At 39.5% G+C, this 12,282-nt stretch overlaps 1 protein-coding gene across 1 annotated transcript; it reads right to left on the bottom strand.

Moving 5' to 3' along the window:
* Positions 1-1,437: 1,437 nt before the first annotated feature.
* ppm1ka (protein phosphatase, Mg2+/Mn2+ dependent 1Ka) lies at positions 1,438-9,707 on the bottom strand. Its single transcript, XM_007571793.2, has 9 exons — positions 9,596-9,707; positions 8,486-8,603; positions 7,487-7,663; positions 7,180-7,352; positions 6,996-7,096; positions 6,687-6,852; positions 2,685-2,829; positions 2,408-2,542; positions 1,438-2,172 (listed from the first exon to the last, which is right to left on the bottom strand). The coding sequence occupies exons 2-9, from the start codon at positions 8,582-8,584 to the stop codon at positions 2,041-2,043; spliced, it is 1,128 nt and encodes a 375-aa protein (XP_007571855.1). The 5' UTR covers positions 8,585-8,603; positions 9,596-9,707; the 3' UTR covers positions 1,438-2,040.
* Positions 9,708-12,282: the final 2,575 nt, after the last annotated feature.

The raw sequence follows: 12,282 nt of genomic DNA, 5'->3' as shown, positions 1-12,282 counted from the left end.
CCACTTCCAGAGGTCTGGTTCCTGCCCTGGTACCACTTCCAGAGATCTGGTTCCTGCTCTGGTACCACTTCCAGAGATCTGGTTCCTGCTCTGGTACCACTTGTAGAGATCTGAAGGTTCAAGGTTTATCTGTTCAAACATCGATATAGTCAGCATTGGAAAGTCCAGCCTTCATACCTTTGAGCAAGGAATCGACTTTTGTGACCCAGAGATGGACATGTTTTGGTGTGACAGTACGACATATTGGCAGTCTGACACACTGCCGATACGTTGGCTGCGGTTGGTAAGGGAAAGTCTTTATCCACAGAAGCAACATGGACTGACAGGCCATTCAACCGGGAACAAGCCATGACTCCAAAACAGCAGGTTACAGTTTGTGAAAGCAGCCAGGGGCCAAATGTTTAACTGTTAGACTGTGATTTATGTTTGGCCCTAATGACCAATAAAAGGCAGAAGTTTGAATGCTGTTCCCCACAAATAGATCATAAGGAAAGATAACTATTTGGAAGAAGAAGTCCCAAAGCCGGGCGATGCGACATTCAGAGGCTAATGATGAGTGGCCTCCAGATATCCTGATATCTGGCTTGTTTCAAGCCCAGTCTCCTCTCATCCCCTTCACCAGCTGTCCCTGCGGTATTCCAGGTCAGAGCTTGATGTTAGGCGGCTTACTCAGTTCATTGTCAACATCTTCTGAAGGAATCTGTTGATGACGGTTTGCAGTGTCAGTGACTTGATGAACGTGACTGCTGTCCTTCAAGTCTTGGCTTCCAAAGGGAATACCAAATGGACAGTATAACAATAGTAACCTGTGAGGCAGTGCATGATTTAGTGGCAGACGATCCTTCACAGATATGGAGGCAATAATCCTTGACACAGCCACCAGAGTTACTTCCAAACTTCCCCTGTCTGCCAGATGACTGTCAATAAAGGCCACTAAGCAGAACATAAACCAATAAAAACAAACCTTTGCCTGTAGTGATGAGTTTACCTGAACTCATTCTGATGCTTTGTCTCTCATCTGAATGACCCTGTTTGTCTACAACCCTGACCAGGTAATGAAAGCCTCGTCACACTTTAATGTTTGTACTTCCAGTTTGCTTTTTGAGTGACTTATGGGGTTTAAAAGCTCATTTCCACTTTGTGTTGGGACCATTAGTGCAGAAAAGTTCACCAGAGACATTAGAAAACACACAATGCCTTTAAGATCCCATCTGTTCTAGGAATGTCAATACATTTTCACGAAGTTTCAAAGACATTGTGAAGGAGGAAGAAACTAAATTTACTCAGTTTTTCGTGACACGTTTAAACAGAGAATATTAGAGAATTGAGTCTTTGACTCCTTCAGACATAAGAAAGACAAGGAATTGGACAAAATACCAACTAAACTCTTTGGTACTTTAATCTCTAACTGCAAACCTCAAATGAAAAACCAAAGTCTGACTGATTTCACACAAACTTGGTTTAATGCAACTGAAGAAAACAAACAGTAACATTTATGTTTGACTGGTTGAACTTTATTACTCTAAAGGACCAATGGAGTCAAGATGAGCATCGATAATATCAAGTCAAACTTCTAACGTTGGTAAATATTTCAGAATTTAAAAGGTTTGTTGGTAACAAAACAGGTTGCTTTCTCGAATGGTTTTTCCTGGAGTTCAAACATATTCCCTCTTTTTGATGAATTTAAAACCAAACGGAGCTTCTTATTTGATAAAACGCTGATATTTTGGAGTTTCATTAAACATTTACAGGATGACAGCAATGACTGAAAGAGGAAATACACTGAAATGTTTTCTCTAAATGCAAAACACTGATACCAAGTTGACAAAGGCAACAAACACTGCAGTAAGTCTCTTTATATGTACAACCTTCATTATTTTACACTATTTACAGAGTCCACTGCTCAGCTGGGAACAAGCATGACGATGTTTGTTTGGATGCGTTATGATGCTGTTATAAATAATTTAAGGAGCTCTGGGTTACTTAAAGTCAGATTAAGATAATCGGCTGAGTTCTGTCGTGCTTCATGCATGTTTCCGTCTACGCCCATCGGCCGCTCGAAGCGAAGTTCCTGCTCATGCTGTAGATTTTGGTGGAGCTTTTGTGTTTCCCCCAGGCGCCAAACGGGATGACGACGATGGTGGCGTTGTCCTCTGAGCCGTACTGCAGCGCCTGAAATACATTTTATCCACTTATTTAGGCAGTATTCACATCTATTAGTCACTGAAATGCCTTTAATATGATCATATATCTGACATTTATGAATTCTGACCAGGGCATTTATTGTTTAATTTAATCATCTTTCTTCTAATCTAAGACTTAATATCAGATGTCAGTCCCTATCTCAGAGATGATCCTGTTTTCTCTACAGTTCATTGAGTTTGCCTGGTAGATTTCAGCTGTTTACCTGCTGAGAGATGATCTCTGCTGCTTCAGTCGGGTCTTGGCACTGGTTGATGACATCACAGATCTCCTGGTCACTCAACAGGAAGTTAATGCCGTCTGTGGTCAAAGCCAGAAAGGAGTCATTGGCATGTTGGACCTGCAGAAACAGATCATGAATATATAAGCTGATTGTCCAGTGGAATAATGGACCTAACAACAACAAAGCCAGGTAAAAAAAACTCCACAGATCCAAACCAATCTGAAACTAAGACATCAGACGAAGCTGGACCGGGACTCACAGAGAGACGACGTGTTTCCGGCTCTGCGATGACGCCACTGGATTTCAGGTGGAAGTCTCCGATGCTGCGCGTCATGGCGAGCCGCCCGTTAACGTTTGCCTGACCGACGCTGTTCCACGACAGGAAACCACCAAACTTCTGGATCCTGAACACAAAAACCAAACAGGATCAATTAATTTCTCTGTAGAACCAGACGAGGCTGGACCAGCTGCTTGAATATTTAACTCTCTAGCTGTGTGTCACTTTGGCTCCTCTTATCTGAGGTTGGGGTCCAATAGGGAAACCAAGACACCCCTCTCTACAGGGACTTTAATAAACTGGGTCAAGCACTTTCAGGGTTTGTTCTTGGGTCTTCAACCAGTAGCACATCAATAAAGTTTATTTGCATAGCACATTTCAGCAACAAGGCAGTTCAAAGTGCTTTACATGCAGGAAAGAAGCAGGTCTAAGATGGATCCTGATCCATCTAATATGATTAATTTTACATCGAAACACCAAACATGCTTCAACATTCATTGATACACAGAGTGGAAACCGTCTTAGAACTACAGCTGAAGCTACATCCACAGCCTTCCTGATCTCCGTTCTTCAGGGTATCATCTAGGTAATTACCATCCAGGAAAATGAACAGAACTCCAGGATTTGCTGCTTTTCCAAGTACCGTTGATTCTAGGTTTTTCAATTTACATTATATAAGTGAATTTTCAGCAAATATTTTGGAGTTATATTCCACCAAGATATCCGAGAATCAGTGAATCTTTAAATAATGAACCGTGAATAGATGGGAGTTCACTGTACCCATCCTTAAAAAATAAAGCTCCACTTGAAGCCGACCAGCTGGTGTCCTGTTACGGATACTGTAGGAGTTGGACCAGGTCAAAGACGGTGGCACTGGAAATTTTACACACTGATTTCCATCAACTCATCAGATGTTACATAATCCTGCAGAAAGCAAGTTCCTCAGCAAGTCAGACGCTATACAGCTTTTACTTCCCACAGTTATAGAAGCAAATGTAATTTATATCATTTGAAGTTGGATCTAATGAATTAATTAAAAATAAAGTTTTATTTAGTGTATCTGATAGTATTTGAGTTTTAACCTGCACTAAACGGTAACCCACTGATTAATGTCCACAGCCAGATGAAGCTCTGCTGTTAGATAACACCGGCTGCTTTTAGCTGAAGGGAATCCCAAACCTGTCGACCTGCAGCTCTGCTCCAGTTTCAGTTCCTGGATGAGCTTCATGAATGCCGACTTCCACACTATTTATACCAAACAAGCTGATCACCGACTGTTTGGGAACCTGAACCGTCCTGCTGCTCTGTTTGCTCTAAAGCTGCAGCGCCTTACAATAAATTCCAAAAACTAGTGAACAATAAAAGTGAACAGAGTAGCAGAGGCATTTAATTGAACTGAAACCATAAAGGCTTAGCTGAAACTTGTGATTTAAAGTGTAGGAGTTGGACCAGCTCAAACCTGGATATGGGAGTTTGATCAGTCGTCTGTCTGCAGTAAAAAACTCTGCAGCTGGTTTCTTAACCTCAACATAAAAACATCTTTAACTTCAAAGTTGGTCTCATTCCACTGGTCTTTGTTCTAAAACTGACTTTAAGTTTTTATCTCTAGATTTAAGGCTTCTCTACTATTTATCAACTATCAACCACCTAGAATCCTGCAGATGGTCAGTGGTAACTGTGGAGAACTAGGAATGTTCGGGTTCATGATTACACCCTGTCAATATTCAGAGATACCCCATGACTACCTTATTGGTACGGTACGGGTCAGTGCAGTTTGGTTTGGTATTTTGTTTGTTTCCAGTGGACCACACACCCCACCTGTTCCACACCAATCCTGGGCCCTGTTCAGTTGCAGGTCCACAGGACAATGTTATGGTTGGAGCAGAGTTACTGGCATCACACAACACCGTCCATTGACTGGAGGACAGAGAAACGTCACTTCTTGCGACAAACACGAAACATACTAGTCCATCACATTTGTTGTTGCACTAGACAAACAAGGCTATAAGTGCCTCGCAGTGGTGGAGAAAGTACTCAAAAAATTTACTTAAGTAAAAGTAAAACTACCACATTAACATTTGTACTTAAGTAAAAGTAAAAAAGTACTGGCTTTTAAAAATACTTAAGTATTAAAAGTAAAAGTACTTGCTGAATGCATTACCTAATTGCTAATACAATATCATTAAGTGAACCGATTGTATTTAATTTTAATATATCAGAAATATGCCATTTTAATGAACAATGCCACAGATAAAGCATGTTTTTATCATGTTTACTCTGTAACATAGTTTAGACTTAGATATGTGATTCTATGCATCATAATTTCAGGGATGGAAACATCTTGTCTCCTGTCCTAACATACCATGAACTTCACTTTTTTTGCCACTAGTGGCTTTTATTTTGAAAGAAATCCAACAGAAAGGGGATGGAAAGAAGGTGGGTGGGGGAGGACATGCAACCGAGGAGTTGTAGTCAAGACCACCTACCCAAGACCAAGTCAAGACCAGCACCCCGCTACGTGACACAAAAAAAGTAAGTTTTACTTTCAAAATTGCTTCTCAAATTGATCTGAAAGATCCACAATCCCATAAAACACCTAGATATTAAAAACTTAGACCTGAAATAAATTTAATCAGTAAAGATCCGTCCAGAAGAATCGGATCGTTCCTGAATGTCGTATCACTATATTGCACTTTGGTCACAGCGTTGTCCCATAAATGCGACACCTCAGTCAACACCTCCACACAATAATTCAGCGCATAAGTGACAACTTTTTTTCATCGCAGATGCTACATGTGTCTGTACAGCTAGCTTTGCTAGCATCACGTCCACAGATCTCACCTTTCTTTAAGCTTTCCTTCCAAGTGACGCTAAAAGTTGAAGTAAGTCCTTCACCTTCTGTGAAAGTGAAGCGTTGCTTATTTTACATGTCACCATATCTTATGGTTTATGCAGCGCTATTATATTACTGACGATTAGACAGACATCTTCTCCCGCTCAGAGGAAACCACTGCGCATGTCTGGAGCTCCGCGTGCGTAAAGGTGGAGGCGATGGGTGACAACAGACACTAAGTCACGTTTTTGCTTGGATTTTAGTAGAAATGTAGTGAAGTAGAAAGTACAGATACTCACTGTAAAATGTAGTGGAGTAAAAGTAGAAAGTATTCATTATTAAATCTACTTAAGTAAAGTACAGATACACGAAAATTGTACTTAAGTACAGTAACGAAGTACTTGTACTAAGTTACTTCCCACCGCTGGTGCCTCGTTAAACTATGCCTTGTTAGTGAGAGTCCAACTAGTGAAAACAATCTCCTGGATATGCTACAAAATGGCACACCAAACCGCACCAATCTTTGCCATACCGCTAAGTGGAAACAAGCCAGTTAGTACCCAGTACATTTTCTACTATTGATGGGAATATTACTGTAACATATTCTGAAGATGATGTCAGTTACCATCAATCATTTTCCCCTAGTCCTAAGTTTCTCTTCTTTCATTGCAATGCTCGCAACTCTCTTTGCAACCTTGAGCATCATGTGTGTCAGGTGTGAGCATCTAGTAAGGGTCTGATAGTTGGAATAAACCCTAATATGCAGGCACCCCATAAATACCCCATTGGTACTTCATTTATGCCCTGTTGGTATCCCAGCAAGCATCCCACTCCTTTGATAACTTATAAGAGTCCTGGAAGTACCCCATTGATATCCAATAAGTAGCAACTAAAACCAACTATATTGGTACTTTTTAAGTACTCTGTAGGTATTTCAAAGGAACTCAGTAAAAATTATATAGATACCCTATTGATACTTCATACGTGGCCTGGAGGTATGCCATTAATACTTTGAGTACTCTATAAATACCTTGTTGATATGATGTAAGTACCCCACAGGCACATAGTAAGTCCTCAAATAAGTACTAAAAAGACTGCATAGAACGTTCTTAAAGGTAGGTACCACAGTAGTACTAAAAGGACTCAGGTACCGTTTCCTCTCGTCTTTGCGGTCTGGTGTATGGTCTTTGGTGAGCTTGTTGGCATGTCCCTTCCTGCACAGCATCGCCCGACTGTCACCAACGCTGGCAACCACCAGCTCAATGCCGTCATGTAGCAGAGCAACTGTTGCTGTTGTTCCTGACCTCAGAACTGAGTCTGGGATGGAAGAGAGGCAAAGATTGAAGCATTACTGCCCAGCAATTCAAAGTTCAGTGCAGAATTAGATTATAATGCCTAATATAAAGGTTCATTTTAAAAAATAGGACTCGTTTAGTAAGTAATTTAGCACAGAGCTTTACCGTTGTTGAAGTAGCTCAGGTGTGTGCGTAAAGCATTATCAGCTTCTAAGAAAGCTTTCTTTAAAACTTTCTCAAGATCATCTTCTTCTTCCAAAGCGTCTCTAAAACGAGAAACCCGAGAGTTTATGAAACGTGTTGGTTAAGATGTCTGCCTTTAAAGAGTACTGAAGAAAATTCATTCAACCTGATGAATTTCTCCATGAAGGTGCAGCAGTAGTCGGCAGCATGCGGGCCGCCATGACCGTCAAACACGGCGAAGTACAGCAGGTTGTCATGGACACGGGCGATACGGAGCCGGTCCTCATTCTGCTTCCGGAGACCCAAAACAGACGCACTGCCCACCCGAGACAGGCTGATCTGAGAGGAATACACCAACAAAGCTATCCTCACTTTCACGTTGTTTTGTACATCCATCCTTTTAAATGTTGTTTTATTAACTCTAATTAGAAATTACTTCAACCATTTCTTCATTAATCCAATGGCCAGCTTACCTGTGGAATGGGTTTTCCATAGCGGATACTGGAAGGCAATAATATTGGTTCTTCTATCCGGTTATCCCAAATACCAAACGAGTCCCAGGTCACTGGCTGGCCACTGCTATCACTGTCGAACCTGATCGACCCGCTGGCCCGTCGCACACCCACCAGCCCCAACAACGGTCCACCAACCTGGTCCAAAAGTAACCAGTACGAGTTTCTTAAGCATTCAGCAAATATTTAGAAAATAAACTTTAAATACTGTATAGTAAGTTTGAATTAATAGTAGCAACATGTAAGTACTGGCATTAGGAGGGTAAGACGTCAAATCTGATAGTACCATGCAGGTACCCTATGGTATCCCAAAAGGACACTTTAGGTTTTCGTCTTTTTATTCCTCGGATATCTCAGATGTACCCCAGATAACCCTAATGTTACTCTGCAGCAGTGTATTCAGCAGGTGCTCTAATAGTAGCATGTAAGAACTGGGCAACAAGCAAGGGAATACGATCCCTGTAGTGACCCAGAAGGCTTCATGTATCCTGTCGATGGCCAATAAATAATCAAGAATCCTTAGTACCACTTATGAAGCCATCCAAGTGTGCAAATGTAAATGTCACATATAGGTGCCACATAAGTACCAGAAGGTACGCAGTAGTACCTGTATGTACCATGTAAGTACCCTGTGAATACCAACCACTAGCTAGCTATTCAGCAAATCTTTGTACACTGAAGGTACCTTAACTCTTCAAGGATCAAATGCAGTACTTTCTGACATGTAGTGATGAAGTTAGAGTCTGCATCCTATCTTTTTGCTCTCTAAGGAAAGCTATTACAACTGCAAAAGGCTAGAAAGTTTCCTCTAACGTGAGTGTTCATATTATCCTTTATGGGCTACAGTAGAGGCAAGGAAGAATAAGATCCACATTCTTTGTTGAAATAAGTCAATGTTTACTGTCATGCCATTTTAGTAATGTTAATTGCTAGCCAATAGACCTGTGTAGACGGATTCACCTGTCCAGACTGTGTGGAGGCTTCCAGACCGAAGAGGGTTTGTCTGCACAAGGAGAAGCGGGCGCAGCGCAGCAGGTTAAGCAGCACAGGAGACGACATGACTGACTGTCCTTAACAGCTGCAGAGATTTTAGATGTAGAAATTAAACCTGGGCAACACGCAGAGTTCTGAAAAACATATACGCTATGGCACTGTCATTACTGTGACCGTCTATTAGTCTCCAACCGTTGCATATTTAGGGAAAGATGAAAGAGGGCTTAAGCTGTTGGCCTCAGATTGGTAATATAAATCTTCCAAATTATTGACATTAACATGAATTACATTCCTGATACTCCAGTGACCATTAATCCTACTTTGTATGACTGTGGTCCACAAATAGCTGTGAGGCTCCTTCCTTTCTCTATCTGTCACCCACAACAGGCTCGGTTCTATAAATACTCAGCTTGACCTGTAATTCCCCCAAGGAAAAATTCAAAATATCCAAATTAAACAATTTCAATTGACTTTAGAGTTTAAAATCTGTATATGAAACTAATTTCATATATGAAAATGTCAAATTTCTCCCATTTTCTGGTGATGTGATCTATATTTTACCTGGCCAGGTCAAAACTCTGATGGAAGATCAGCTGCTGCTGATATATTTAGACTAAAACTCTCTGCAACAAACACCAGTGAAGTCTGTTCTTGGTGAGTTTGACCTTCAGAACAGTGTACACAACAAAAACACATGTGACCTGCTGATGAAAAAACCTTACACAGCGTATACATGTTTGAGACTGCATACGTCAGAGTTAAGAGTTCATGGACACAAAAATACAAATTTAAGCATGTTCTAAAAATAGCGTAGGATGAGAAATTAAATGTTTTCAAGACTATAATTCCATATGTTTCTTCTAAAACACTGTTTTTCTTTTTAAAATTTAAACTTATTTTTTTGTAATAGATATAAGATAAGATTGTTATATTTACAGTAAAAAAAAACAAACAAAAAAAAAACTCAAGAAACTAAAAATGTGTTTAAAAAGTAAAATGTAGGATATAAATTCCAAACTTTTTGAAAACATAAAAATCAAAATGGCGGTAAACAAAGCAAAACAAAAAGTAATTTACCTTTTTCACGTCATTAACTGGTAATTTTCCCGCCCGTTTCAGTTTCCTTGGCAACAGGTGTCCAGCAGCAGCCCGGAGTGGCGCTCGCGCTGTGACTTTTCAGCTGGCGCTCAGCTTGACGGGGGTGTGTTTTAAACTGATACACAGGCGTCCAATCAGAGCACAGCATGTTTTGACGTCAGCACCAAAAAAAGACGTGAAGCTGTTTTGGTTTCTTGAGCTTAATCAGGTCCAAGTTGCAGCTCTGACCAAGAAAAAAAAGACTGTGTGTGCAAAACTTTCAATAAAGATTAAGGTAATTAATTTTTTGGGAGAAAAATATAATTTTGTGAACTATAAAATTATAAATATATAATTTTTTCTCAAAAAGTACAATAAAAATTCTAATTTTTAACACTACCAGATAGAAGTTTATTTTCTCTCAATATTCACACATCTTGTATATTAATTTTGGGCTTTTGTTGATGTAACTTAATCCTTTTCTCCTTAAATAAATGATCATTTAATAAATCAATTTTAAGAGCAAGTTTTGGGTGCAGCAAGAAAATACAAGACTCAAGTCCCACATTGGGGTCTTTCTGCATGGAGTTTGTATGTTTTTCTTGTATATGTGTGGATTCAACTTCCTTCCAAAGTAAAAATTTGTGTTATGTTGACTTTTCTTTCTAAAATACCATTAATAGTGAGTCAATAGATGGAAGGGTTTTCTGTAACTGACTTCTGTGAAGTAACATGTTTTCACCCAATGGCTGCTGGAGGTAGGCAACACCACAATAAGAGGTGATAACTAACGGATACATGGTTTAAACATCACACATAAAGGCTAAAAAAAAAAATTACAAACATTGTACACCAGACAGGAAAGACGAAATACAAAACCATGAACGAGTTTGTAAAGAAGCTTTAATTAAACATTAGGGTCCTTACAGTCGCTGTGTTCTTATGTACATATGAATAAAATATGGTGGAGTTTCCGTTGTTAACACGAGCGTGGGTTTAATGTTTCTGAATAATTCAGATAAATGATGCAACTCCATCAGCGGTGGGAAGGTTCAGGAGGAACAGAAGAGAGAGAGAAGGAGGGAAGAACGACAAGTTTATCACTCAGGTCTAAAATATGAACGAATAAAACACGAAAAGGAACAAAAAGAAACAGTGAAAATTTACAGGAAAAAGTAAAAATGGAAGAGAAAACAGAAAGCTGTGTGGATAATGGAGTAAAATTTAAAGAGATTGAAAGAAAAACTTCAGGAGAAAATAGAAAAACAAGCAAATAAGGAAAAAGCAAAACTTAAAGAAAACAAAAAATAATAGGAGATAAAGAGAAAGACAAGAGGAAAGAAGAAGAAAACAGAAGTGGAAGGAGAAATTAGTGAGGAAACTAAAGGAAAAGAGGAAAAGAAGTGACTTTATAACTCCTTAGCAAATCCTGCTGCAGCTGGGAGCTCTCTGCTCTGCCTGAGTGCTTTGTGCCGAGTTTCATAAAAAAGAAACTGGATGAAATATTTACCAGGAATGGAGCTGCTGTCCTCACAGCTCCACGTCAACAACCACTGCAACTGCCACCGGAAAACCGAGGTACCGACCCGTTCTGACGTCAGACAACCCCAACACGGCTAAACACGCGCTAACACCGGCCTAACTAAAACCTACAAATAAAGACCCAGACAGCGGGACAGAAGCAGGGATTTCAGTTTTATATGTGACATTTAACTCTCCAGACATTCTTCTATCAGGGGGGTTTTCTGCACATTTTGAATTATGTAATTTAAAACAGTTGATGGAAAAGGCAAAATTCAAAATACATTTGAAGTGTTTTTGATTTGACTTCTCCAGAAAATAATTGATGCAATAAAAGGAGGAACGGAAACACATTTCTTGAATAAGTTCTGACAAACTTTCACAGTTTGACCATTTTTGCTAAATCAGTTTTGCAATTCAAATTTAAGACTTTTTAAGACTGTTCTAAGATCATTATGAATGAAATTTAAGACCTGTTTCTCCACACAAATGTACCAATTTCGTCAAACTAACTGGCAATAAATTTGCATTTACACATTAGAAGCAAAAAAGCTATCAAGGGTGTATTAGCAGCTAATTAGCAGTAGCTTCAACCATCTCGACTTGAGTCACAGAAAGCATTTCAGTTCTGAATACGACTCAAACTTTTGTCTGAGAGAAAAATCCTGTCATAAAAAATACATAGAATATATGGACTTAAATAGTCCTGTCAAAACAAATTTAAGACCTGGGAATTAACATATTAAAGGCTAACTTACTTTTTAAGTTAATTAATTTACAACTTTCTAAGGATGCATGGACACCCCATGAAAAAAATTAATTCTGAAATAACTTTATCCTCAAAGTCACGAGGAAAAACATTTGTCTTCAATCAAATTTCCCAAGAAAGTAATATTTTGTAATATTAAGCTAAAGGTTTTGACCCGACCGCCTTATTGATGCCCAGACTGTGGAAGGTCATTTTTCCTGGCAGTTGCTATGTTTCCTAATTACTTTACAAACATTTTAAATATGAGGGATGTTTTACAGTTTGCTGGATCTCAATCCACCTTGGATTAGTGAAAGTCAGATGTCTGACGTCTCTGAGTGTCCTGAACGTCTCTGAATGTCCTGAACGTCTCTGAATGTCCTGAACGTCTCTGAATGTCCTGAACTTCCTGAACGTC

This window comes from Poecilia formosa, unplaced genomic scaffold (genome assembly GCF_000485575.1).
Source record: "Poecilia formosa unplaced genomic scaffold, Poecilia_formosa-5.1.2 Scaffold288, whole genome shotgun sequence".
In the NCBI taxonomy this organism is placed as follows: Eukaryota; Metazoa; Chordata; class Actinopteri; order Cyprinodontiformes; family Poeciliidae; genus Poecilia; species Poecilia formosa.
This window is presented reverse-complemented; position numbering and strand designations above follow the sequence as displayed.